A 27,449-nucleotide genomic window follows, 5' to 3' on the forward strand; every position below is an offset into this window, starting at 1 on the left:
CCCCCAACCTGTGTTTTAACAGCTATATTATACTTTCTTCAAGATGGATCAATGCTGCAGGGAAATGTGGCTATATGGAGAATTAATAATAATCTTTTCTGTTGGTGCATCCCTGGAGAGTTTACAAAGCACAATTATACATGCAATCTCACTTCATCTTTTTTCCAGATATGGAAACTGAAGCCCAACGATAGGGAATGGGAATGACTTGCTCAGTCATTTGGAGAAAACACTCAGAGGCAATCCCCTCCAACTGAGCAGCAAGTTTGGATTTTGCACAAACTCACAATGTATGTGCAGTGGGGTGCTGACCTCACCGTATTGACCCATGCTTAAAGGCAGTGATGGTATCACCCTGACCAAGGAAAGTCTCTAACAGTGAGGTGGGGGACTAACTGTTATTGTGGCCACAGATCCAATTGCAGAACACAAATCCCACTACAGCAAAGAGCTCTGAATTCATGAAAAGATTTCCAGCTCCAGCAAGTCCACATTTATTTCTTAGCAACACTTGATATGGCCAAATTCCAGTTCAACCAGAGAGATTCAGCTTCCTGGTGTTCCCAGGGGAATCCAGCTGTGAAAGGTGCCCCTTTCTTCTGCAGGAATATCCTCAGCAACAAAAAAAGGTTGCAGGACTGAGAGCTGCCTCAGGGATTCCAACTCCTCCCCCAGAACTTCTACCAAGCAGTTGTTTCAACCCAAACCACCTGGGCCCTTACTATTGGTCCTGTCCTGAGCCTTGCCAAGCCAGAGACACCTGTCCTAAATAGACAAATCTGTCTCGTCATTCCCTGGGCATCCTGTGCCTGGAGAAATGACCAGGTAGGGATCCAGGCAATGGGACAAAAGGAGCCAGGGCAGCCACCATTGTTCTTCACTGGATGTGTGCCAGGGGACTGGAAGGTAAGCAGCAGTCCCACCGGCCTCCTGACGACCCTGCCCTCTGCTTGTGAGGAAAAATAAAGGAGGAATCTAGCTCTGGGGCTTCCTTGAAGGCAGGTGAGTGGTCTTTTGGATTTGTTTCCCCACAAGCAATTTGTGTTTTCAGAAACTAGGGCAAATGCTGAAGGTAGAACAGAGGGAAAGAAGCAAGTTCATAAGGTCAAACCCAGCCCTTCCAGGTCTGGGAAGCCTGGTACAGGTTCTAAGGGCAGATCCCAGCTCCAGCATTTGCTTTCCTTGGGCCCAACCTTAGCTTTTTGCCATATCTGTACTAATATTTATTGAGAGTCTTTTATGAATTAAGGATTCAATGTTAAGCAAAACAGACTCAGCCATCTTCTTGGGCTTTATAATCAATGAAGGAGACAAATATTAATCAAACAATGAGTACTCTCACACACACAGTGAAATATCCAACAGAAATACATACTACACAATTAGGAAGAATTCACTCTCTCTAAGGCCAGAGACAGCTCTCTTAAAGAAATGGTAAAAGAGCCGAAGTCTGGAAGCATAGGCATTTACTGAAGAGGGTAGGAAGAGGTATCCCAAGCAGAGGGAAGTTCAAAGGCAGGCAGTTTGTCAAGAGAGGAAATGGCTCCTCTAAGAACTGGAATAAGTTTATGAGACCAAAGTAAAGAGTCCAGGGACACGTGGGGGCAGACCAAACTTTGGTCTTTGTCTCCTGAGCAGTAGAATGTATTTTGAGGTGCTCTCTTAGCAGGGAGGTGAAATGTTGGCACTTAAAGTTTGAGATTACTGTGGGAGCACAGTGAACAACTGATAGGAAAGAAACGGGGAACATTCACAGGCCAGTTAGGAAGTCTCAGATATTTCCCTGTAAAGGGAAATACTATAATACTATTTTATAAGATGTTACCAGTATTCAATGAAATGCTGCATTGTGCTTATTTGTGTACCTGGCTCATGGTAAAGGTTCAATAAGTGTCATTATTGTTACTTGTATGGTTGGTTCTCTTTAAAGTGCAGATCTTTCTGACAGCCTGCTCCTGTGAGATGGGGTGGAGAGAGTAGTTGTGCCGTGACCAGGATAGAAACGTGCTTTGTACCAAGTTACAACATCGAGTCCAGAACTCAGAATGCCTGAAGATTCCCACAGAATACCTTGAAAGTATGAATGATACACAAACAAAAATGGGTTCCCACAACCCATTCCCACAACAATGATGGAGAGATGGGTGAAAGACATCCCACTCTCGACGGGAAGCCCTAACATTTGCACAGAAAAACAGGAGCTTTCTGTTGGTGTCAAAAGCAGGTGTAGAGCTCCAAGTCTTATGGCTTTCCGCCGCAGCGGGACCCTCTCCACTCCCCAAACTCCTGCGAATCCTCAGGCTTGCGACAGGATGAGCCTCTCTGGCCCGTGAATGCCTGGATCCACGTAGAAGGTGCCAAGAGGAGGAGGGTCCGGCTCCAGCCCGCCCGCACAGGCTGCCCCTTCTCCAATCACGTGTCCCCGTGGGTGGGGATCGACCTAAAATTGGAGAAATCCTGAGCTTTCTCAACTTCAGAGTGCGCACCCCGCTTCTGTGCAGTGGGCGCGGGCTAGGGGCAGGTACAGAGGTGTGAATCTGAGAAGCCGAGTTGCGGCTCGGGCGCCAGGACTGGGACATGGCCCAGCTGTCGGTGATCCCCGGGACGGCCATAGCGTGGACAGGTGAGCTGACACCAGGGGCGGCGGCTGAGTGAAAGAGGCTGCTGGAGTATTGGGCCCCTCAGCCCACTGCAGTCCAGGGGCTGCGGGACACCCACACGGGAGGGGGTCGGTCTCGGGAAACTGCTGCAGTGGACCCTTGGCCAGCCGACACCGTTGGCTCCTTGCTTGGTCTTCCGGGTGCAGGGTAGAGCGCAGGTGGGAGGCAAACTCAGGACCCCTACGAGCGGCGCGCCAGGCGGGGTGCTGTGCCGGCCCCGCCCCCCGCGCGCGCACTGGCTGCTTCACATGACGTCACGGTCGGCTATAAAAGGCGCGGCGCGCGGAGCTTGCGGCGCTGGAGGAGCTCGAGGCTGAGGGCACCGGGAGTCGGTCGTAGAAAGCCGGGGGGCGGCACGGCCGCGGGCGCCTCAGCAATGTTTTACTCAGGGCTTCTCACCGAAGGCGGCCGCAAGGAGACCGACATGCGGGAGGCGGCGTCGCTGCGGCAGCAGCGCCGGATGAAGCAGGCGGTGCAGTTCATCCACAAGGACTCCGCTGACCTGCTGCCCCTGGACGGCCTCAAGAAACTGGGCTCGTCCAAGGACACGGTGAGTCCCCACGGCCGCGCCCGCCTCGGGATCCCGGCCGTCGCCCACGCCCCGCCCTCACCGCCAGGTCACCTCCCGGCGGTGCGGCCCGGGGCAAGACCGCTGCTGCTTTCACTGAGTCACCGGCGGTGCCCGCACTGCTGGGCCGATGCTCTGTCAGGGTGATTCCTCTCCTCCAGCATTCCTTTGTGGGCTTGGGTTTCTCTCTTGGGATTCTGTCGTACCTTTCCTAACCTGCATTTGCTCCTTGGTTGCCTCCTCTCTCTCGGCGCTTTCCTTTCCAATTGAAGGAAAAGACCCTGCCGCCCAACGCTCTTGCCTTCGGGTCTCCTTTCCTCCCGCATTTTTAATACTGAATTTGGTTCTTAGGGTTCAAGACTCGCAGCGTGGGCAGCTTTCGCTACCTCAGAGGTTGCGTTTCAGATCCTATGACCCAGACAGAGGTGACTCCTAATGGATGAGTGAAGAGTGGAAAGAGAGGTTTCTTGACGGTCACCATATCCAGATGACTTTTGGTTCTCTCCATTCTCTCCCTATGCAGAATCTACTTCTTCGTTTTATTTTGGTTCTATCTACCTCTGACCTTCCATCCTGAGTGGGGAGAGAGAAAAGGGGAAGGTTCCCTGAACCCCAAACATCTCTTGATCATTCTCACCTCTCCTCCTCCTCCAGCCACCCCACCCCCTCAAGGTGTAGGTGAAGGGAGGAAGCCAGGCTGCTCCAGCTCACTGACCAGCTATTGTGTATAGAAGTTAGAGCTGGGGCTGGTACAGTCGTTTTTTCTGGCATACTTGTTCTTGACTTTATGTAAAAGTGCAGGCCTGGGTCCTGGGTTCAAAAACCATGCTGTCCTCTACCTATAGAATTCATCTAGGAGTAATTTATGGAACATTAATTATTTCACTCTTACAAGTAAAATAAGTACTCTACATAATCTTTCTAGTATTTTTATATTTTGAGCTTTTGAAATATTTAATTTTGGATGTGGTTGTTGGCCCTGGTTCACTGAAATTGCCATTTCTGGCCCCAGGATAGAAACAGAAAGCAGAGCTTCTGCATCTACATTTTCTTTTTATACAGTTCTAATGACACATCCATACCAACCAAAATTTCTCTCCCTGCTATTAGTGACTTATGTGCTAAGGGTATCTACTCTAGTCATCTGTTTTTAAAACATTTTTCTGCCTAAGCCACATGTGATCATGCTAACTCAGAGTGATGAGAGACATGTATTCTCTTATCTCACTTTGAAGCAGTCTAGATTCATTTAGCAACCCAGATTCAAGTCTTCACTTCTTCAGACCAAATCAATCCTAGTTCCTGGAAGCTTCAGAAATCAATAAAGAGGGAAGTATTAGGAGGAGAATTAAAATGTGGACTTTTTCATATTGGATTTTAAATTTTGACATTTGATTGTCTTGAATGGTTAAGGATCTCCCTCCCCCTGGAGAACTTCCACAGCCTCCTTCCTCCTAAGATTTGTTATACTACTTCATGTTAGAAGAATTCCATCTGCAATTCTGACTTCAGTCTGTCCCAGTTGAGTCACCAGGAGCTGATGGCATAGAACATTGCAGTAGCTGCAAGAGGAAGCATCCTCAAGAAGCAGGGTATTGCCAGAGGTGTGACACACAGCAGTTGACTGTGAAGCTCTGAGCCATGGTTCACACTATGTACCCCATTATCATGGAGTTAATTTCCTTCTCTCACTGTTCTCTCACCTTTAATGTGCAAGTTACTGCACAGAGAGTGAGAACAGGTCATAGAAAAGCAGACTGAAGTAGGACTTAGCTGCAAGTGCTGGGATATGACAGTAGGCTTTCAGTTCTTTTGGAACTGATGTTGCAGCCTCAGTACAATCTTAGAAATACATCTTTATCACTTCAATTTATTAATAAATCTGACAGGATAGACCAGTACTGACTCCATATTCTCTTACTAGAAGTGAAATTTGAAGAGTGTTAAAATTAGTTGAATAATTCTTAATGTAGTCTTATCAAACAATCTCAATAAAAGGGGGAGAAAAAGGGAGGGTGTGGAGGAAGAAGAAAAATTAGATTTCACCGACTCTGGGGTTTGAGCAACATGAAGATTATGGGTTGTTTTTCTTCATACTAGTAACCTGTCTTTGAATTGTGCTACTGACTTTTCTGAATTATCTACCTCATACCATGCAATTTCTATAATGTTCACGGATACAAAGCCTATCAGCCATCTTTGGCAGAGAGCACCTATAGGCAAAAAAAGGTGGTCATGTCCTCTTGGCCCCAGGAAAAGTGCCTTTGCCTGATTCTTTTGTATTTGGAATTGGCAGCTACAAATTCTGCTATGGAAATTAATCTTACTTCATATGTCTGGCTCTCTTGTTTTGTTTATCCTTTAATTGTGTTGTTTATTTTGTATTAGATTAAGAACTAAAACCAGAGATATGAGTGAGTAATATCATATTTGATTTTTTTTAACCTTGATGAAACTGGAGGAAAAATATTCCCATTCTTGGAGTCTTGCCTATTGTAATCTCTCTTGTTTTAGGTACCAGGTTCATAAAAATTCTTCTCATTGTGCCCAAGGCTTTTTACTTTTTAAAAAGTATATCGTGTGATAATATGCTACCTTTCCAATATGTTATTACTGATCTGTATGCATTAGGTCATAGCCTTGTCTGGTAGTAGAGTTTTTCTTTCCTACCTATTATTGATTCTGCAAATGCTATAGTCATATTCACTATAGTTAGGAATGAAGGCCAGGGCAAAGTAGTAGAACACAGTGAGGCAAATTGACCATGAAATACCTGAGTGTAATCTCTCAATCAGAGCAACCCAGGGTAATGCACTACAATTTAGCCATCCATAATGCCACAAGTCTGGGGCTAGAGAACTTTGGCACCATAGGAAAGGAGCATGAAATGCCAGTGTAACACCAGGATGTTTCAAACTGATAATTTCCAGAACTGTCCTTGCATTCTGATTATTAAAAAAAAATTTGAAAACTTTTCGTGTTCAGGATAGTCTAGGTGCTAGGACCACAAAAATGAAGATAGAAAGATTTCTTTCTATAAGACGTTTGTAAGTAGAATAGGACAGATTAGTTCATTCATCACACAGGTATTTATTGAAAGTACCTACTACACGTCAGGCGGTAATCTAGGCATTGGAGATATAATGGTGAACCAAAAGAGAGTTCCTGACATTATGGAACTTGTAGTCTTGTGGGGAGAGGAGATGGAAAATAAAATCAAGTAAATATTTAACATTTCAGGTAATAATCAGTACTGTGGAGAAAATAAATCTAGGTTAGGTGACTAGAGAGGACAGGGTTGGAAACCTTGCTATATTTTACAGGATAGTCTGGGAAGGCCTCTCTGATAAGATTACATTTGAGAATATGTAGAAGGAAATGAAAGGTCAAAGTATCTTGGGAAAGAGTGATATAGGCAGAAGGAATAGCAAATGCAAAGGCCTGGGCACCAGTGTGCTTGATATGATTGAAGAATTGTGAGAAGGCCAGTGTGGCTAGAGCGAAATGAGCAAAGGGGAGCAAAGGGGAGAGCTATAGGAGATAAATTCAGACATGCAGTGGGAAGCTGGACTATCATTGACTTTGTCAGCTCTTGTGGAGGCATGGGGCTTTTATCTGAGAGGGGACACTGGTGGAAGATTTTTGAGCAGAGGGCTGACATGACATTACTTATTTTATAAAAAGATTACTCAGACTACATGTGGATTAGACTACAGAAGATGTAGAAACAGGGTGAATGATTAGGAAGCTATTATATAGTAATCCAGGTGAGAAATGGTGGTGCCTCAGAGCAGTGTGATAGCTGTAAAGGGGACAAAAACATATTCTGGATATATTTTGAAGGCAGAACTAACAAATTAGTTGATGGATTGAATGAAAAGTCTGAAAGAAAGAGTAGTCAAGGATGACTTCAAAGTTATTGGAATAATGGAGTAGTCATTTACTGAAATGGGTATGAAAACAAGGGGAGCAGATGTGAGATAAAGAAAAAAAACAGGAGTTTGATTTTGAATAAGTTTGTATTCTTTGCTAGTTATTCAGATGTATATTTTGAATAGACATCCTGCAAAAAGATAAATAGCACCACTAGGCAACCTTTGTTAGTTGCCATGATGTTACAGTCAAAATGTGCAAGAGGAGTTAGGGAAGAAGTCATCACTCTGGCCTGTGTGAGGATACAAATGGAGACCAACATCTAATTACACAGTCACCATTCCCTGTGAGCAGCCATCTGTGAGAGAAGGCTGCCTCCAGAGAATGCTCTGCAGAACCTCAGAGTAAGAGGAATTTTATAGGCTATCTGTTCCAACCTCATGCATTTGTGAATCCTTTCTGAAAAAATGCAGTCTGTATGTGCAACTGAGAAACTTCCATCTCAGACCAGTCCACAAGCAGATAAAAAACTGGAAAAGGCTGTTTTATTTGAAATAACATGTCTGTTGGGTCATAGGGCAATGGCAGAGAAACAAAACACAGAAGACCTGGGACGATATGACAACCTGAGTTAGGCAGATTCATACACACACACACACACACATTTAGGATCGTTTTTTAAAATAATATTTTAGTTGTAGATGGACACAATACCTTTATTTTATTTATTTATTTTTGTGTGGTGCTAAGGATTGAATCCAGTGCCTCATGCATACAAGGCAAGTGCTCTACCACTGATCTCCCCAGCCCCTCCCATATTTTTACTTTCGTGGTGCTGGGGATTGAACCCACGGCCTCGTGCTTACAAGACAAGCACTGTACCAACTGAGCTATCTCCCCAGCCCTCCCATATGATTTTGAGCAACTATAAATATAAGTACAATCTGTTCACATGGGGCAGGATGGTCACGTGTTATATATTCAGCTAATAAACAAAGAAAAGGCAGAGATATAGTGCCCTTTTAAATTTTCAAGGTCAGAGATAGAGATATGTGCATTGGACTTTAATCAAGAGTCCATGTTGTCTGTAGAATATTCATGAGGACTAAAATGGAGTAGGATGATTTCAGGCCCTTTTAGCGTAGAAAAAAGTGAATGGGGGTTGGGGTTGTGGCTCAGTATTTTGTTTTTGCAATACTTGGGATTGAACCTGGGACACTACCTCTGAGCTACATCTCCAGCCCTTTTTATTTTTTATTTTGAGACAGGTCTCACTAAGTTGCCAAAAACTTACAATCTTGCTGCCTTAGTGTCCTAAGTAGCTGGGATTACAGGCATGCACTACCACACCTGGCTCTAGTTGTGGATTTAATGCTAACTAGAGACCTTGGATTTCTCCTCTGGGAATAGACACTACAAAGAAAACAGATTTCTATCATTTATTCTATTTTCCATTCTGGCCTGTTCTTAGCACTATAGAAGTTCGTTCATTTCTTTTGGTCTGAGTTTAGTATGGCATGGGTAAAGGGGTTGAGAAAGTGACTTTAGAAGTTTTACTCAAATAATTCTGTGGCACCCCACATTACAAGTATTTTTCCTCTCACCTCACTTTTCTTTCCACTCTACAGTCTGGTCAGAAGAGATGTTTAAGCAGTGTTTTGCTAGGTTGAGGAACCTCAGCTGTTTCCACCCAGAATAGAGCTCTGCCCACTGTGGCAGTTTCCTTCAGAAGCTCAGGATGGTGATGGTGAAGCACCACATTCGAACTTGTGTGGTTAAGGTTTAGATGCCCATAGAAGCCACAATTCAGACATAGTATAGAACCAAGGACTGTTTAGTGTTAGTAGCTGTCTTGTTGTGGTTTAGCATAAAGTAGGATCCATTTCAGAAAGGCCACCAAGGTATCTGTAGCACCCATCTAGTAATTAGTACTGTGTATCTTGAAGGACATCAAAACAACCTTTGGCAAGCCAATGTTTCAATATTTCATAGATGAAAACCACTTAAGCATATTTATATCAAGGAGGGGGAATACACGTAATACAAACCATTATATAGCTGTTGAAGGAATTCTGAAAGAAGAACTAAATGGTGTTTAAGAAAGACTTTTTGAAGAAATACTGGGTAGAGGTCTGTTCATGCAGAATTGTGTCAAGAGCAGGGGATGTATCTATGATCAAAACTCTATCCTTGTGTAATTTAGATTCTGGTGAGGAAAGTGAAATAGTAAACAAGTCAATAAACAAAATATTGCTGGGTTTCTAATTGCTATGAAAGAAATACTGAAATATGTTAGTTACTAAAGAGGTAGTCAGGGAAGTTATGTCAGGAAGTGACATTTGAGCTGAAATCTGAAAGCTAAAAAAAAGCAAGCTAATTATTTGAAGAGTAGGGGAAGAGCATTCCAAAAAGGGTTTAGCAGATGTAAAGGTGTTGGAATGGGAAAGGGTTTCAAACAAAAAAGTGAGCATGGATTGTGTCAGATGTATAAAGGGAAGAGTGACAGGTACATGGAAGTTGGAAAGAAGAGCAGGGGCCAGCCCCATAGTCCATAATAAAAAGTTTGCATTTTGTTTGAAGAACAGTGGGAAGCCATTGAAGAGTTTTGAGTAACAGAGTATAGTATCTGACTCGTATTTTTAAAAACTCACTCTCATTACTGTGCATGGGACTGGATTGGAGAAGGGTAAAAGAATAGGCAGAAAACAAATTAGGAGCCTATTGCAGTATGGATAAAAACTGATAATTTCTTGGTTAGATTGGAGGTAGTGATGATGGGGAAAGTAGATTGATTCCAGATATGTTTTAGAGAAAGCAGCAATAGTACTTGGGAGGGAGGTTAAGAAAAGAAAATAATCAACAGATGAATGAATAAAGAAAATGTGGTTTATATCCATAATGGAATATTACTCAACCATAAAGAAGAATGACTTTATGACATTTGCCAGTAAATGAATGGGTCTGGAGACTATCATGCTAAATGAAATAAGCCCAGCCCAGAAAACCAAAGGTCAAACGTTCTCTCTGATATGTGGATGCCAACACACAAGTTGGGGGTAGGGAAAGAATAGATGTTCAATGGATTAGACAAAGGGGAATGAAGGGAAGGGAGGGGAATAGGAATAGAAAAGACAGTGGAGTGAATCCAATATAACTTTCATATGCACATATATGAATACACCACAGTGAATCTCAATATCATGTACATCCACAAGACTGGGATCTTAATTAGAATAGGATGTACTCCATGTTTGTGTAAATACATCCAAATAGACTCTACTGTCATGTTTAACTAAAAAGAACAACAACAAAAACAACAAAGAATGAGTGAACTGGGCCCAATGGTGAGCACCTGTCATTCTAGCTAATTCTGAGGCCACTAAGGTGGGAGGATCACTTGAGTTCAAGAGTTCAAGACCAACCTGAGCAATACAATGAGAATCCTGGTTCAAAATAAAATGAGGGGCTGGGGTTGTAGCTAAGTGATAGAGCACTTGCCTAGCATGTGTGAGGCACTGGGTTTGATTCTCAGTACCACATATAAATAATAAATAAAATAATCGTGTCCATCTACAATTTAAAAACATTAAAAATAAAATAAATGGATAGTGATGTCATTTACTGAGGTTGGCAGAAAGGAAGTAACCCAGAGTGTTGAAACTGATCAATACTTGAATCTCAAACCTCTTTTATTACTATAAAGAAAGCAAGACTGAGAAAAAAGCAATGCTCAGGAATCTTAGTGATTTGCTTAAGGTAATATGAGGTAACTAGTAATTTGCTGAAAGTAGAAAGTCTTCATGGAGGAATAATTAAGCAGATGAGACTGAGAAGGAGGATAAATAGTAGTTAGTGGAAGATTTTGAATGCTAAGTTGAAGATTTTTGTTTGGTACAACTGGCAGAAGAACCACTGTGGAGGAAGGAGATCATGAAAGTAATGTTTTAGGATCATAGATACTTAGATTTAGCAATAACAGTGAAAGTGAAGAGGAATATGTGAGATGTTAAGGATGCAGAATTTCACTCTCTGAGATAGAGGATAACACAGGAAGTGCAAGTATTAAGGGAAAGATCAGTGATAAAAGTTAGGTTTGAAGTGCCTGTGGAGTGTATATAGTAGAAAAGTTAAAAAAGACAGTCTGTTGGATCTATGGGTCTATTATGGTTGGGAAGTGAGGTGTCCCTCATAAGCTCATGTGTAAACAATGCAAGAAGGTTCAGAGGAGAAGTGATTGGGTTGTAAGAGTCTTAATCAATGAATTAATCCCCTGACAGGGATTAACTGAGTGGTGGGGTGTGGCTGGAGGAGGTGGGAATTGGGGCGTAGCTCTGGGTATATATTTGTATCTGGTGAGTGCAGTCTCTCTCTTTGCTTCCTGATCCAGATGTGAGCTGCTTCCCTTGCCTCACTCTTCGGCCTCCATCCCCAAGAATGGAGCCTGCTGGCTGTGGATGGAGACTTCTGAAACCATGAACCTCCAGATAAACCTTTCCTCCTTTACAATTGTTCTGGTTGGGTCCTTTAGTCACAGCAGCAAAAAAGCTGACTAAAACAGGGTCTAAAACTCAAAAGGGAGATCTGAACTTGTTAGAGTCATCATTGTAAAGGCAGTAATTTATGCAATGAAAGCAGATAAAATTTCCCTGGGAGGATAAGTAGAGTGAGAGAGAATAGGACCAACAAACAATATGGAACACTGACACTTAAAACATGAGCAGAAGTGAAGGAACCAGTAAAGAAGACAGATACAGAATAAACAGACATGTGGTTTTAGAAGCCAGTGGAGGAGAGCTTCAAGAAAAATGATATGTTGAATTTATTACACCATTATTTCTGATGACATGTGAAAGAAAGCTTAATGTTCAGTTAAATAGTTAACTCAAGATTTGTTTATACAATAAACCCAAATATCTATAGGGGATGTGTTTTAGAATGCAGAAAGTAGGACAGGTGTGAAAAATAGTTGCTAAGATGGTTATAGGATAATTTGACATTTTGCCTGTCTAAATTATAGTTGTTAAGGTGTTGCATGCACACACACCTCAGTTTTTTTATGACCTGGCAGACACTGGTACTTGTCTAGATTATAACAAATTCTTGACCAATTTCTATCTGCCTGACTCCTCTGTAGAAAGTAGAAAAACTAAGTTTTCTCCCAAGATCTCTTGTAACTAGGAGTCGCCATGTGAGTTCTGATACAGACAAAAAACTACTGAGGGATCTTCTGGGAGACCTTTTATTCTGATAAATAGATGAATGGTACTAGCATGGTCTCTTTCTCCTTCCTCACTTCTTAAATATGGATATAAACCTGGAGTCCCCACATTATGACCACAGGGAATGTGCAAGAGAATTACAAAGATGGTAAAGCATCTGGTAAATAGCTCAAAAGCTGTTAATATAAGTTAACGTCAGTAGTGTCTACCTCCAGATTTCTTGTTATGTGAGAAAAGTAGACCTCTATTTAAGCCACTGTAAACTGACTTTTCTAATGACTGAATTTTTTCCTGTTATGTGGGATATTTTTATATTTTATTGTTAATAAAATGTGTATATAAATTAAATCTCTAAAAAATTTAGAATTGCTTGTGTTAAGGATCATCATATTTTTTGACTTATTGATTTTAGTGTTATCTACTGATTTCATTAAAATGGATAAAGATTTCTTACACCTTCCCATCATATCTTCTCTCCTGTTATACTAATATTCTGATAAAAATTATTTTGGGTCAAGTCAGTGTTTACTGCTTACATTATTACGGCTGAGTCACATTCACAGCTGAGTTAAATATACCATGAGTTTTCATTTATAAAAATTTGTTTTTTTCAAAATTACTTTCCTTGTGTTTTTCTTTATTTAATTTTCAATGTAAATTAAAATTTCTCCAAGTACCTTAAAACTATAGATGATCTAGCAAGTCCATCTTTTTTCTTGGAGATAGCCTTCCTGGAGCTGCATTTTGAACTAGCTGTTCTTAAAGTCTGGTAGACAACCTATTCCTTAGACTTTTCCTTTAATACCATTCTCAGAATTTCCTTTGCCTTTTTTCTCTATTGGATCCTTTATTTGGGGGGGGGTGCGGGGGGTTGTCCCATTTGTTTCTCTTTGTTTCCCTCACTTTGGTGGAAGATATCTTTCAGTAGCTTCTTAAGGATGTAGGGGAAATAGCTCTCTTAGGTCTTGATTGTTTGGTTAGTCATAGAAATTATGTACTCCCAGATCCTTGAAGGCATTATTCCATTGTCTTTTAGCATCCATGTTACCCATGAGTAGTCCTGTACCATTCTAGTTCCTGATCTTTTGAATGTGGATTATCTTTTTCTCTTTGAAAGCTTTTGTGATCTTTGTCACCTATGACATTCCACAGTGATGTGAAATCTTGATGTAGATCTTTTTATTATTCGAGGTTCCACATGAGCCTTTTCAATCTTTAAACTTATATTCTTCTGTTCTAGCTTAGTATGGTACCTGACACTAACTTTCAGCTGTTCTAGAAATCTGAAAACCTGTCCAAACAACTAGTCACAGTCTTTTGATTTACAGAAAGAGTAAATTTTTTGGCATTCTTCCCAGCTGTCTGAGTTAAATAGGAGTATTACATAGTCTTTAAACCAATCTATTTCCAACCTTAATCATTCCTTTTGTCTGTAGAAGTTCCAAATCCTCTAACTCCTCAGCTTTTGCAGGGTTTTAGTTTGAGTGAGAAACTGCTTTCAAAGCTGTATACCAATAAATAGAGTAACTCAAACATAATAGCTTATTTTTTCTAAAGTAACAGTACAGTCAGTCATTAATATCTATGTTATAGTATGATCCTATTTTATGTATGTTTGCAAAGGTATTTTTTTCAAGGATATACTTTTTTTTTTTTTTTGGGGGGGGAGGATTGCACAGTTTATTTCCAAACACAGTCAGAGGACAGGGGTGTCAGGTGGCCAGCAGTCTCCATCTGTATCCCCTCCCTGCATTTGGCTTAATCAACAACTTCCCTCCACTTACTCCCAAGTCCCTAGGCTGTGCAAGATACAAAAGGTACTGCCTCCAGGAGGGGCCTAGGCAGGTGAGGAGCATGGAGGGTGGGGTAAGGGTGGAGTTCAAGTATTCACAGTTCTCCCATTCAGATTACACTGTGCCCAGGCCAAGAGATTCCAGGTCCTGGATGGCTCCTGGTGGTATAGACCCTCTCCCACTCAGACACTCCCTACTCCTTTTCCTTGTAACAAACCAAGTCCTAGGCCCTGCACTCTGGGTAGGAGGGGTCTTAGCACACCTGCTCAACCAAGGAACCTGGGGAGTATCTATAACTGTAGTGACTGGGTTGGAAGCAAGTAGTTATCAGGTGAGGGGAAGGGGAAAAACTGAGAGGACCTGGGGGTGGGTGGGTGGCAGGCTTGGAGGGTCCTGATGGATATGTTCAGAACATTCTAGTCTGCACTGCCACCTCCAACCCCACCTCTACCTCACACCCCAGGCCCAGAATCCCTGAGAGTCCAACAAGGCCAACATGGGGTGGGGGGGGTGGGAGCAGGATCTTAACCCTCTCATCCCAACCAGTCTTGTTCCTGGGAGCCATGTTTATGGAGGGCCAGGACTGTGCTCAAGTCCCACCTCTTAGGCTCTGATCTTCCAGAATAGCTGAGTTCTGGGAAACACAGGTTTGACCCACTGACCACCAAATCCTAGATAACCTGACTTTGACAGAGTGGTGGGAAAGGGGATGGGTCCTCCCAAGGGTATTATAAAAAGCTAAAACCATTAAAACTTCCTGGGAAGAAGTAGTTCCCAGCCTCTTGCCTCCCTAAGGTATCAATCTCCCCAATGCCTTCAAGACAGGACTCAGGGGGTCCCAGAGAGCTAAGGGAAGAGGCTACAGCCCCTCTCTGGCAGGATGGGGTACAGAGAGGGGGCCCATTAGCACCATGCAACATTGGGGCACCTGTGCAGCCTGAATGACCCCTGGGCAGGGCCCTCTGCTGGAATGCCCATTTGCTAAAGCTTCTGTACTCTTGCGGGGAACCCCTGCAGGGGAGAGGGGAGGGAGTTTTGGCTGAAATTCAGGCAGGAGTCTCCACTGGGACCCCAAAGGGCTCCCCAGGAGTCATGACTTGAAGAATCTTCGTACCACAAACTGACCCAACAGAACCACAGCCAGAACCACCAGCACATTCCGGATTGGGCCGTTGCCCAAGTCCAGGGCTGCCACCCAGCCTCCTCTCTGCGCGATCCACCGGGCAATGCAGCGGTGCAACATGAAGTCGGCCACGAAGCGGGTCACCTGGCCCAAGAAGCCTGTCAGGCCTCGCTGGTAGACGTGTAAGGCCAGGCGATAGCCGAAGCCCAGGAGAGCCACCACACGGCCCCAGTTGATGCCACTCTCAAACAGGCTGGAGGCGATCTTGGTGAAGAGCTCATAGGCATTTGCGGCTGTAGGCTGCAGTTGTTGCAGCATGCTCTGGAACTCGGAGTCATAGCGCCGGTTGATGTCGTCACCGATGATGGCGAGCTGCCGACCCACCTGCCCCATGGTACTGGTAGGTTCTAGGGGCAAGGCAATCATCTCTGGGTCAACAGGGGCAGCCGCCCCCTCGGCCTCCTGCTCCTGCCGATGGCGATGAAAAACATAGCTGCGGAAAACCTCCTCTGTGTCCCGGGCTACCTGCTGCTCAGAATCGGAGGTTGGCTCTCCACACTCTTCACTGGGAGGACCTGGACCTTGCCCAGATGCCATTTTTCAGGTTTCAGTAGAGGACAGTGTCAACCTGTCCAGACTCCGGTCCAAATCCAAATGCTCAGCAGGGCCAAGGCCGAAGATCCCGAGGGACTGGTGGTCGCTCCAAGGGCAGGGTTTCGGGCCCAGCTTCCAGGAACTGGCGTCAGTGCATTCTTGGTGTCAGGATGCAGCTCTTGCTTGTCCCGGTGCGGCCCCAGGGACCCGCGCGGCTCCACCGATCATAGAGGTGCCGGCAGCACCCGGCTGCAATCAGCTCCCTCTAGAGGAAGTTGCTTGGTGGCCACCGGATGCGGATGCACAGGCCTATCTCAAGGATATACTTCTAAATGTAATGGTCATTATTTGTAGGAGATGGAACTGTAAAGGGGCTGAGAAGTTGGAGAGGCTTTCACCTTTAATCTATTTTAAAAATTTTTTCGGTACTGGGGATTGAACCCAGGGGCATACTACCACTGAGCTACATCCCCAAATCTTTTCATTTATTTGTTTATTTTTGAAACAGGTCTTGCTAAGTTGCCCAGTGTCTCCTGAGTCCCTGGGATTACAGGCAGGTTTCACCATGCCTGGCTCACCTTTATTCTTATATACTTAAGTAATGTTTTTTAAAAATACTTTTAGATGTTGATGGACCTTTATTTTATTCATTTATTTATATGTGGTATTGAGAATCAAACCCAGTGCCTCACACATGATAGGCAAGTGCTCTACCACTGAGCCACAACCTCAGCCCCCTTAAGTGATATTTTAATACTTTATTATTATTATTATTATTATTATTATTAGCTACTTGGCATTGAACTCAGGAGTGCTGTGCCACTGACCTATATCCCCAGTCCTTTCTATTTTTTCAGACAGGGTCTCACCAAGTTCCTGAGGGTCTTACTAATTTGCCAAGGCTGGCCTCAAACTTGCAGTTCTCCTGTTGCAGCCTCCTGAGTCACTGGGATTACAGGCATGTGCCACTGCACTCAACAGATATTTGAATATTTTACATTGAGCATAAGTTTGAACTTTTTTAGTCACTAACTAAAAAACAAAGGAAAAGTTAGCAGGGCCAAATACACTGGAGAAGTAAAGTAAAATTAAGGCTGAAAATTGTCTCCTGGATTTTGGATCATTACTGGTGTTGTGGGATCAGAAGTAATCTCAGTGAAGAAAATATAGAATATCAGGAAAAAGACATAATGGTTTAGGCTTAAAAAAATTACAGATGGTGTGATTACAGATGAAGATGAGAGTTCAGGAGGCAGCATCTGGGGTTTTGGGTGAGTTTTTTCCCCAGTGTCTAGACAATTTGAGTGTGTTCTTTAGCCTATGGAGGAAGGATCCAGGAGAAAGGGAGACAGATACAGAAGAGAAATTACTCAAGGAGAATAATTTCAGAACTGTCCTTATTTGCCTCATCTGTCCTTAGATTAGGCCCCACTGCAAGATTAAGAGTAAACAAGTAAAGTATTCTGCCAGACCAATGTAGAGGGGCTGGGGTTGTAGCTCGGTAGTAGAGCACTTGCCTAGCACGTTTGAGACACTGGGTTCAATCCTCAGCACCACATAAAAATAAATAGATGAAAATAAAGGTATTATGTTAAAAAAATGTAGGAGAAACACAGGTTTTAGGTGAAAGGACTTTGATTAGATGGCTTGTGAAGCCCCCTTCCAATCTGCATTTCTACAAAACCAGTTTATCAAAATTGGTCCTCTTAGGCAGGAACTTGACAGAAACAAACATCCTGCCTTAGGTGGCTTGAGCAGGGAATCGAGGCTATTAGTCAGAGAGAATAGAATGAACAATGTACCTTTTTTTTTGAGGAGCAAATCATATTGCATCACAAAATTGGACAGAGTTAGCACTTCCTCTAGACCCTTATCAAGCTAAGAAGCTCTCATTTTCTTTATAAGTATCTCTCCCGCCTGTTTTCCCAAGGACACCAATTTAGAATCTGCTTTGCCAAGAGCCAGTGTATTTTGGGAATATATTTCTTTGCCTCACCAGGGTTACATGGATCTGACTCCATTCTTCCTTAGAAATCTGTAAGGTGGAAGATAATGAAGACCTCCAGTGCTACCACTGCCCTAGGAATGTTCTAGGCTCTGGGCTTCTAAGAGGGATTGATTGGAGAAGAACTGGAGAAGGAATATGTTATATGTTAGATATAAATGTGAAGCTAACCTCTATCCTTTGTGGATTTTTAAGTATTAATATAAACTGAGCATAAGATGCCTGCATATAGAAATTTCTCAGGTCAAGCAACTTCTTTTCAAGAGATGTCTTAGACTTTCTATGGGTCACTTTGAGTAGGAACAAAAGGGCCTGAATATATCTTCCCTAGAAACTCTCCCAAGCGCTGTTAAAGATAAAACCTAAACTCACATTCCTTATTCTGCTTCCTAGTATTGGGTATCCTGGACATGCACATAAGTCCTAAATAAGTCCCTGCTTCTTGGTCAGTTCTGCCCCTCTTATGCCCCAACATTTTGGGCCATTGAAGAGAATGGGTGGATATTAAGAAGAGGTAAGAGGAGCCAGTGTTTTGAGGCTGTCAGTGAGGATGATTCCTATGGGTTCTGTGAGATTCCAAAGTATATCTATTGAAAGGCTTTTCAGCAGGTACGAATCTGTTTTCCCACCTCATCCATTCCATGGACCCACACAAGAGCCAGATCACCAAAGCATTTGCAGATTAGGTATAAAAGATAAGACTAAAGAAGTGAAACTTGACATAAAAGTAAATAGCAAGGTAAGTTTCTTCAGCCTGTGAGAATGAGCTGCCTTTTCTGTAAGGCACTGATTTACATTGACCTGGGATACAGAAATCACTTATTCTAGACTAGGGTCACTTTCCCCCTGAAATGCCCTTGCAAGGGGAAAGAAAACAGTAGATCAGATCACCAGGGTCTTTCAATTCTGTTGAGCCATGGAGTAATCATTGGCCCTATCCATATTTTCCAGTGTCCTACTCTGATCTTTCATTTATTCAGGGTAACCTTTTGAAAATTGGTTTATAGCACTTGCTCTGACAATGCCAGAGAAATCCCCACCTGAGGGAAAATAAGGTTGCAAGGGTACAGCTTAGTTATGTAAGGCTCCGTCATTATTTCTGTGGTACTTGGGAAGTAGTAGAAGAAGGGGGAAGTGACCTGTCTCTAAGAAGTCTCTGCTTTCTATCCCTCAAGCAACCTCATAACATTCTGCAAAGGCGACTTATGGAAACCAACCTGTCTAAGTTCCGAAGCAGTCGTGTCCCATGGGCCTCCAAGACCAACAAACTCAATCAGGCTAAGTCTGAGGGGCTAAAGAAGTCTGAGGATGATGATATGATTTTGGTTTCTTGCCAGGTAATGTTCAGAGAATAGCTTTTCTAGGGTTTGGGGGGGAAGTGGGATTTGCGGTCCTTTATGATCCCAATAGAAGATGCTTTCCTCTAAACCTTATAGACTGTGGGTCTCATTGTGGAATTCATAAGTGAATTTTAGAGGGGGCATTCTGGGCAACACTGGAAGTGTATGCAGTATTTTTGTCTGCATGTTCATCTTTATAGGAAATACCTAACTTTCATCAGATTTACAAAGGTGTGTGTGATTTTAAAAAAAGATTAAGAGTTACTTGGTATATAGAATTAAACACCCAATGTCCTTTGGGTATTTTGTCACCTTTGGATTCATCAGGAAAAAGAGCCAGTCAGAGGCAAATTTAGCAGTGGGTAAAGATGGGATCCTACCAACCCATAATTGGGAGGATGCTATCCATCCTTGCCTTCATTTGACATCTGCTGCTTCTCTGCTTCTCCTTTTCTTTTTGCTTCTCTGGCTATTATTGAACAGTATGTTTCCTTCCCACAGTGTGCTGGAAAGGATGTGAAAGCTTTGGTTGATACAGGCTGTCAATATAATATCATCTCCTCAGCCTGTGTGGACAGATTGGGGTAAGTAGCCACTTTTTCTAGGTGGAAGTCAGATGTGAATACACTTTTTGCTTGAATCTATTTTGAGGTTAGACATTTACAGAAGTACAAAGAGAAACATGCAAAAGTCAGATCTCAGCTGGAACCACACTCCTTAATAGAGGGAGCAAGGGGTAGTTTCTGAGAGAAATCAATGAGCCAGGAAGTCTTGGACTTTCTGTCAACTCCCACCTATGAGGTTTTGAGCAGGGCTGGGGCTGTAGCTTAGTGGTAGAATGCTTGCCTCACACATGTGAGGCAATAGGTTCAATTCTCAGCATTACATAAAAAAGTAAATAAAGATATTGTGTCCATCTACAACCAAAAAAATATTTAAAAAATTTTTTTTGAGCAAAGACCTCTAGACCCTGGAATGAGAACATGAGACTCCTGGTTCACCATTTGCCCAACTCTGATCTACCAGAGAAATTAATAACCATCAGAGGTAATTGTCCTGTTGTTATACTCCTGGTGAGTAAAAACAGGGAAATGGTTGGTCTTAACTTACTCAGAATCCTGGAGAACACACTGCCCCAAGAAACATTAGTTGGAACTAATCATCGGCTGCTGTTGCTGCTGGGCCCTGGCTATCATAGGACAGATTCACTGGGAGTTTCTTAGTGTCTTTCCTCCCTGTGAAGAACATGGAAAATCAGATCCTACTGTTGCCCCTACTGGGGAGTGAGTATGAGGTAGACACCTCTTTAGTTCTTTAGCAGCTAGAACTGGGCTCTCCCTTTTTTAGTCAGAGAAAACCATTCTGTATTTCACCTCCTTTTTCACTCAACCTCTACTTATCTTTTCTTCTTTCCACTCTTTTCTCCCACGTACGAGATGGGCCCTAAAGTCTAGTCCAGAATCAGTAGGATCAACCCACTTCATTTTCTGTATCTCTAGCCCTAAGTATAATAAATCATCCCCTATCCCAAATCTCTGCAATGATACAATCACTGAGATAGACATAGTGGCCCATTTTGAGTTACATTCAAGACATCCATATTCTTAAGTAGGGCTTATACAGGGCTTCATTCATGTAAGCAGTGACCCTGTCACATGATCTGTTCTTTTTATACCTACTGGGTCTTTATCCCTTGCCACCACTATGACTCTTTGAAGTTGACTCTATGTATTTTGTATATTGCCATGTAGAATAGGTGGTGGTGGGAGTCTGGGACTCAAGTGCTCTTGTGGGATGAATCCTGAACTCTTATGTGGTAAAGAGATGAGATATGGCACAACATGATGATTCCAGAACAACTAATAATGTTCTGTGTATAGTTAGGCAGCAGACTGCCATGATTCTTGAGAAATTAATAACCATCTGTAAAACTGCAATTATTTTTCTTTTGGATGGGCTGTAACACCAAAAGATAGGATGTGGAGGAAAGCAGAAGTATTGGCACACAAAGTCCATAATTAAGTATTTATCTACCAACCCATAATAGCTTGGGTGTTAGCTATTCCAATAGGCTTATATAACTTATGAAACATTGGTGCTACTTACTCTTCCTTCTTCTTGCCAGGTAATATTCAGAGAATAGCTTTTTTTTTTTTTAATAGACAAGTCAAATTAATGAGGATTTTCTCTATAATATTCCTTGCTGATACCATTATCAGTGCATTTACTAAGTAAGTACTTGCCCCCACTAACCTTATAGGCTGAGACAAACGAATGATAGATTAAAATAGGAACAAAGCACCTTCTAAATTAGGATTAACCTGTCTTTTCTGATATTTGTTACCTACATATGAGTAAAGGACATGTTAATAAAACTGCTCACACATAGGTGGGGATGTTAGGATGCAGAATAGGACTCTCTGAATATGTCAACTCCTCTATTTCACCAATGCAGACAGTGATGTAAACTTTTTGAAAATAGGAAATTAGTCTCTAGGGTTTTTTTATATTCCCATGGCATGTTTAGGACAAAGTGCTGAAACACGTGTAGGCTGAATAGTTCTTATTTTGGTTAATTAATCCCCAGAGATCCCTAGAGAATTCCAATTGTGGATCAGAAGGTAGGCATTGCCAGATTCAACCAAAAACCTCTGCCAAAGGGATTCTGGTATCTTCCTTTCTGGTGCAGACTCAAGGAGCATGTCAGATCTCACAAGCATGATGGAGAAAAGTTTTCTCTACCCCGACATCTCAAAGTGGTGGGTCAAATAGAGCACCTAGTGATCACAGTGGGCTCCCTCCGACTGGACTGCCCAGCAACTGTGGTTGGTAAGTACAATTGGGAACTGAACTTGTGAACCCTAATGTAAACCTTTATAGACTCATGCCTATAAAGACTGACTTTCTCAAAATCCCAGTTTCTCATTTTTCTGTGCTATAGACCTTTTTCCAATTTTGTCCTCTGACATATTAGATAGGCCCAAGCTAATTTAAGACATGCTAAGAATCAATCAGAAAAACAATTGTGGAAATCAGACTTAAAAATCATGGAGCAAAGAAACAAACATTTTTGTGTGCAGGTGAAAATATCCCAAGAGCTTTCCAGAACTAGTTGGTGGCACAAAGCAAGATCCTCTTACGCCTTTGCCATAAATCTCTTGATAATTTCCCATCTACCTCTTACGTTATTCCTCTCATGCATTCTTGTTTTTTCTTGTTTTTGACTACAGGCCTCTGTTTTAGAGTGGAAAAGACTTGCGTTTGAATCTTGGCTCCATCCCTTTTTTTATGAAAAGCATAATCCATATAACAGAAAAATATAATTTATCTTTGTGGAATATAGCTTATTCACAGCCAACCACATGCATAAGACCCACACATATACAGCTCAGAAACCCATCACTTTTTAACTATAATGATCTGAGAAAATTACTTAATAATAGATGCTTAACGAATGTTCATTAGCTGGCTGGCCAGAAGGAAGGATGGATGAAATGAACCTAATGATGATCAGACTGACTTCTAAACTATCAGGGAAATGGCTGAATTTAATTTTTTTTTTTATTAGAGGACAATGAGAAAAACTTGTCTCTTGGTCTCCAAACTCTTCGATCCCTGAAGGTAGGATGGACTCCACTTTCCCTCTGATACTTCCTCTCTGAGGCAGGGATCATTTTGTATGGGGAACCCATTGTGGAATCATTGAAAAGGGCTGGGGATGCAGCTTAGTGGTAAAGCACCCCTGGGTTCAGTCCCCAGTACCAAAACAATAAAGTGACCAGTGATTCTCCTTTGTTTTCAGTGTATCATAAACTTGGATAAGCACCGGCTGATCATGGGGAAGACGGATAAGGAAGAAATCCCTTTTGTGGAGACAGTTTCTTTGAATGAAGACAAGTAAGTGTCCAAATTAGCCAGGTAAAGTAAAACCCATTTGACATGAGTTGAGGGGATTCTCAGACAGTATATGGGGTGACATCCTGCCTTCAGCTTTCATTCATACCCCAAGCCCACCCCTTCCCACCTCCATAGTTCACCATCCCAAAAAACTCTGTAGCCCATATTTCAGAATGAGCAGTGATAGAACCATACAAAGTGGGTAAAATGAGGAACTTTTAAACCAAAGTTTGATTTGCTTTCAGTCTTTTTTGAATTTGGTGTCATTTTTTTTTCTCTTCCTTTCTCATTTCAGCACTTCAGAAGCATAACTACAACCTGTAGCATGTCTGCACGTGTGCACACACACACACCAGGTTGACAAATTGAGAAAACTGGGTTTGAACCAAATGCTATAGCAACTTGCTGTGGACCAAGTCCTTCCCTCCAATAGATGCTCCAGGGGCTCCTTCCCACTCATACCTTTATAGACTATTGTCTGTGCTTAGAGATCTTATCTGGTTATATCCATTGTTTTTTACTTCTTTGATCACTTGATTTATAGACCCTTTTGGACACTGCCAGGTCTCCCTTGTGGCCTATTTCTCTGCTTCTTCCAAGAAATTAATTAGTTAAGTGTAGAGGCTGCCAGGTCCTATTTCTCCCTAGATACACTTGCTTTTCCTATAGCTAAATGTGTAATAAACAGGAACCTGACTTTTATCTCAATTCAGCTTTTTCAAAGAGGTATAGGAAACCTGTCTTGGAATTAGAATCTCTTCTAATTAATTCTTTGACTTATCAAGTATGAATTGATCTTAAAGAGCCCAGACAAGTCATCTAGTCCAAACCTTTAACTTAAAGGTCCAGAGAGGCAAGTGAATTATCTAAACTTATATTTTAAGTCAATGACAGAAGGGACCTAAAACTCAAACCTGATTTCTAAGCTAAAGCTCCTGTGCTGCCTCGTTTGTTTTCAAGCCTTAACAGAAAAGCAAAGAGGTGAGTGTGTATTTAAAAAAAAAAAAAAAAAGGCAAGGTAGGGGGAATTGTGCTTTGAAGATGGATTCCAGGAGGATCCTGGTGGCCTTCCTTCCTAGGTGCCAAGCCTACTAAAAGTTCCCTGCCCCAAATTGTTACTTGTAGGCCCTTATCTTGGTGCCTAAAAACTGAAGGTACAAAAATGAAATAGTCTTTCAATGTAAACTTCTTGAACAGGAGGAAGGGGAAGAAACCACAGGTAGGACTATTATTAATCCCTCTCCGAGATATAATTGAAGGCTTCAGTGAATAATAGGGGTATTATTGAGACATTGATTATCCCCAAGATCTCAGTATTTCTGCCTAGTTTGAAAAAGACTCAAATAGTTGGAAATAGGGGTAAGGAAAGGAAATGAAAAAAAAAAAAAAAAAAAATCCAGAGCAGGGCCAGGATAGAAGGGAGCAGAACTATTGGGGGCCGATTGGGGGAAGCCTTTCTAGGATGGTGGTAAGGAGTAAAACTGCAAGGCAGGGAATTGAAGCTTGGGGAAGTTTTCCCCTTTTATAACTGCCCAGTATTCCCCGACCCCTCTCAAAGATTTGGGAAGATCATGAGGGTAGGGGTTGAAACTTTTGTTAGGTTGTCAGCTGAGGCATACCTATAATGGAATCCCCCCTTCAGTTCAGTCTAGAAGTAGTATTTGGATAAGTCAGGAAAAATAGCTTAAGTATTCCTTTAAGATACTCCCAAGTCTACCCTTGCTTCACGGCAGTAGTTCACAGGATGTTTAATGGATCCCAGTTTGAACCTTGCCAAGTACCACCAACTATTTTGTCTAGTGTTAATTCCTACCCCTGCCAAACAACTCTTTGGAACCTGAATATTATGGCCCTCACAGAAGCTCCCTAAGGACTAGAGACCCCCATTTGAATAATTAGGCAGCCATTGGTCATTGTCATTGAGTCATTCCCTAGGCCTCTTTCCTATTAGCCTTACAAAGGAAGCTGGATGGACATCTAAGCAGAGACATAGTAAGGCAGACTAGGCTACATCTGAAGCTTAGTAGGTGAACCAAGGACTGCCAACTTCAGCCTGCCCTTTAGCTACACCCTATTCCCTTACCTAGAAGGTATTTGCTCCTTGCCACACTCCTCTCCTACCTATCATGCAATGCTTTGTCCTGCTTCTTATCCTAGGATAGAGCTAATATTTAAACCCTGTTTCCCTATATTAAAGTTCAACTCCAAGCCTTGACTTCTGGCCACCTGTGAGGCATGTTGCAGGCTCCTTGTTGAATTCCCTTTAGACCAAGTGAGCCAGGAATTCTCAGATTCTGCAAAGATGCAAATTATTCTGGCTCTTAGTTCAGGACCACATAGCATTAGGGGGATGATTACATGGCATTTAATGATCTTTCTGGTCTCTGAAAATCAGTGAGTGATTTTGATAGAGACACTTAAAAATGCCTACAATTAGGGGAAGTCTTAAAATTCATTAACTTTCTTTAAATGCTCCAAGTTGATTACTCTGATAGTTTTTATCTCCCTGAGGTTCGTAAGAAAGCACTGTCTACTTTGGTTGGGGCTGACAAGGTAAGGAAGTGAGGTCTGTTCTTCTGAGTCTTAGAAAATTCAGGTGCCTCTCAGGGTGTGGGAGAAGAAGTATCTACCTACGTCATAGTTTTGAGGATAGGCAGGAGCAAGAAGTATCAGACTTATCTCATTCCTTATTAGATGACTACCACAAATACAGAATGTTTAAAAATATTTTTATCATTTGGTATTTCTATGCCTGACTCTTTTGAGGAGCGAATATTTTCTGACTTTTCTATTGCTTTGTCCTGCACAGACCCCACCTGTATGATTTTCTATTCCTTACCCCAGAGTGGATTACCTGGTGTTAGCTGCCCTCACTTTCATATAATAGAAATATCTTTCTGGGCTGGGCACTTGGAGGAGATGGAACTGGATTCCTCCCTCCTGTTGCCAGGCCTCTCTGCATTGGCACTTTATCTGCTCAGTGTTTCTGGCTGTGTTGGGTTTATTTGTGAGACTGTTGTAACAATAAAGTCAAATCTTCCCTCTTTGTGCTTGTCTGACAGTCTCTGTGTTAGAGCCCCAACCTGGAAGGTGAGAGAGCCCAGGCATAGTCTAATTTCATCAGTGTTTCTCTCTCAGGGTCTTCTGAACATAAGGCTTTGTGGGTTTCAGTTCCTCCGTTGCTATTAGTCCTTCACTCCCTCTTACTGGCTATATGTCTTTAGGCAAATTGGTGAATCTCACTGAGCTTGGTTTTGTAGTTTATAAAACATAATAATAGTACTTATTTCATAGTGTCAAATGAGATAATTCAGGTAAAGTTGTCATGCAAAGCTTTATATGTGGGTTAATCAACAGTGTAGGAGAGAACACTTCTAGAAAAAATTAGTTCAAACAAACAGGGGAGGTTAGGGAAGGAAAAATATTGAATGAACCTTAATATAATGTTAAAGTCAATGTCAAATGGCATTCCAAATAAATGCATTTTATATATAATAAAAACTTAACTCTTAAGTGTTAATATCCTAAACAGAGTAGTTAAATAGTCAACTAGTAACATGATTTAACTATGAACCCAGATACTCCAGTGTTGACATATCAAAGCCTGCCAGTTGCCTTGAATAAAAACCAGGTTGGGAAGAGGAAGTTCAGTTGATTCAGTACAGATACTTGTGTTTGCCAGGGAAGAGACTTGGAGTAGAGGGAGTTGGTATATATAATTTTCTGTACTGTAAGCATTAATAATAGGAATCTAACTCTACTTTGATCTGATGTGGGGATTCTGTTATGGAATGCTGGACTCCTTGTTACACTAGATGATCTTGTACCTGGGGCTGGGGGTGCTATACTGATTCTTATCTTACTTATTCTGGAAACATGTAAGGATATGAGAACTGATTGGTGCTAGGGTTGACCTTATGAGGAAACAATTACCATGTTAAAGTCCTACAGAAACTGTCCCCCCATATCTGAGCTCATACTAATTTCTCTGTGGTATACAGGAATAACTGGGGAATAGAAAATATAGTAAAGAGGTTTCATTAGGACAAATTTGAGCATAGGGGTATATGAAAGGGACCTAATCTAAGGTCTGAGTGGTAGGAAGATCCAGTTGTGAATGACTCACAAAGAGTAGAATTCTAGAAATGGCAAAGTTCAATATCAGCAGGTAAGTCATGAGGTGAAGGGTAGATAATCATATTCCTTAGCCCATTCTTCTAAATCAGGAATTAGCCAACTTTTTCTGTAAAAGTTCAGATAAATATATTTGGCTTTATGGGTTAGTCCTTTCCAACTACTCAACTCTGCCACTGTGGCATGAAAGCAACCATAGGCATATGCAAATGAATGAAATTTGAATTTCATATAATTGTTACA

General features: G+C 42.0%; 2 protein-coding genes across 4 annotated transcripts; one reads left to right on the forward strand and one right to left on the reverse strand.

The window, feature by feature from the left end:
• On the forward strand, positions 1-26,116 carry NRIP3 (nuclear receptor interacting protein 3). Of its 3 annotated transcripts, XM_079104297.1 has the most exons (9): positions 1-1,002; positions 1,931-2,623; positions 3,050-3,210; positions 19,011-19,172; positions 19,677-19,759; positions 21,865-22,004; positions 22,744-22,796; positions 22,978-23,072; positions 23,368-26,116. In XM_079104297.1, the coding sequence occupies exons 2-9, from the start codon at positions 2,578-2,580 to the stop codon at positions 23,381-23,383; spliced, it is 756 nt and encodes a 251-aa protein (XP_078960423.1). In that variant the 5' UTR covers positions 1-1,002; positions 1,931-2,577; the 3' UTR covers positions 23,384-26,116. The 3 variants fall into 3 exon arrangements, with proteins under 3 accessions (XP_078960423.1, XP_078960422.1, XP_078960424.1); XM_079104296.1 differs by having other exon boundaries at positions 1-2,623; XM_079104298.1 differs by lacking the exons at positions 1-1,002; positions 1,931-2,623 and having other exon boundaries at positions 2,659-3,210.
• LOC306640197 (bcl-2 homologous antagonist/killer) lies at positions 14,411-16,073 on the reverse strand. The gene has a single exon (XM_079104251.1). It carries the CDS (start codon positions 15,831-15,833, stop codon positions 15,204-15,206), a length of 630 nt encoding a protein of 209 aa, XP_078960377.1. The 5' UTR covers positions 15,834-16,073; the 3' UTR covers positions 14,411-15,203.
• Positions 26,117-27,449: the final 1,333 nt, after the last annotated feature.

Source organism: Sciurus vulgaris (genome assembly GCF_902686455.1).
Source record: "Sciurus vulgaris genome assembly, chromosome: 11".
NCBI classification, from domain to species: Eukaryota; Metazoa; Chordata; class Mammalia; order Rodentia; family Sciuridae; genus Sciurus; species Sciurus vulgaris.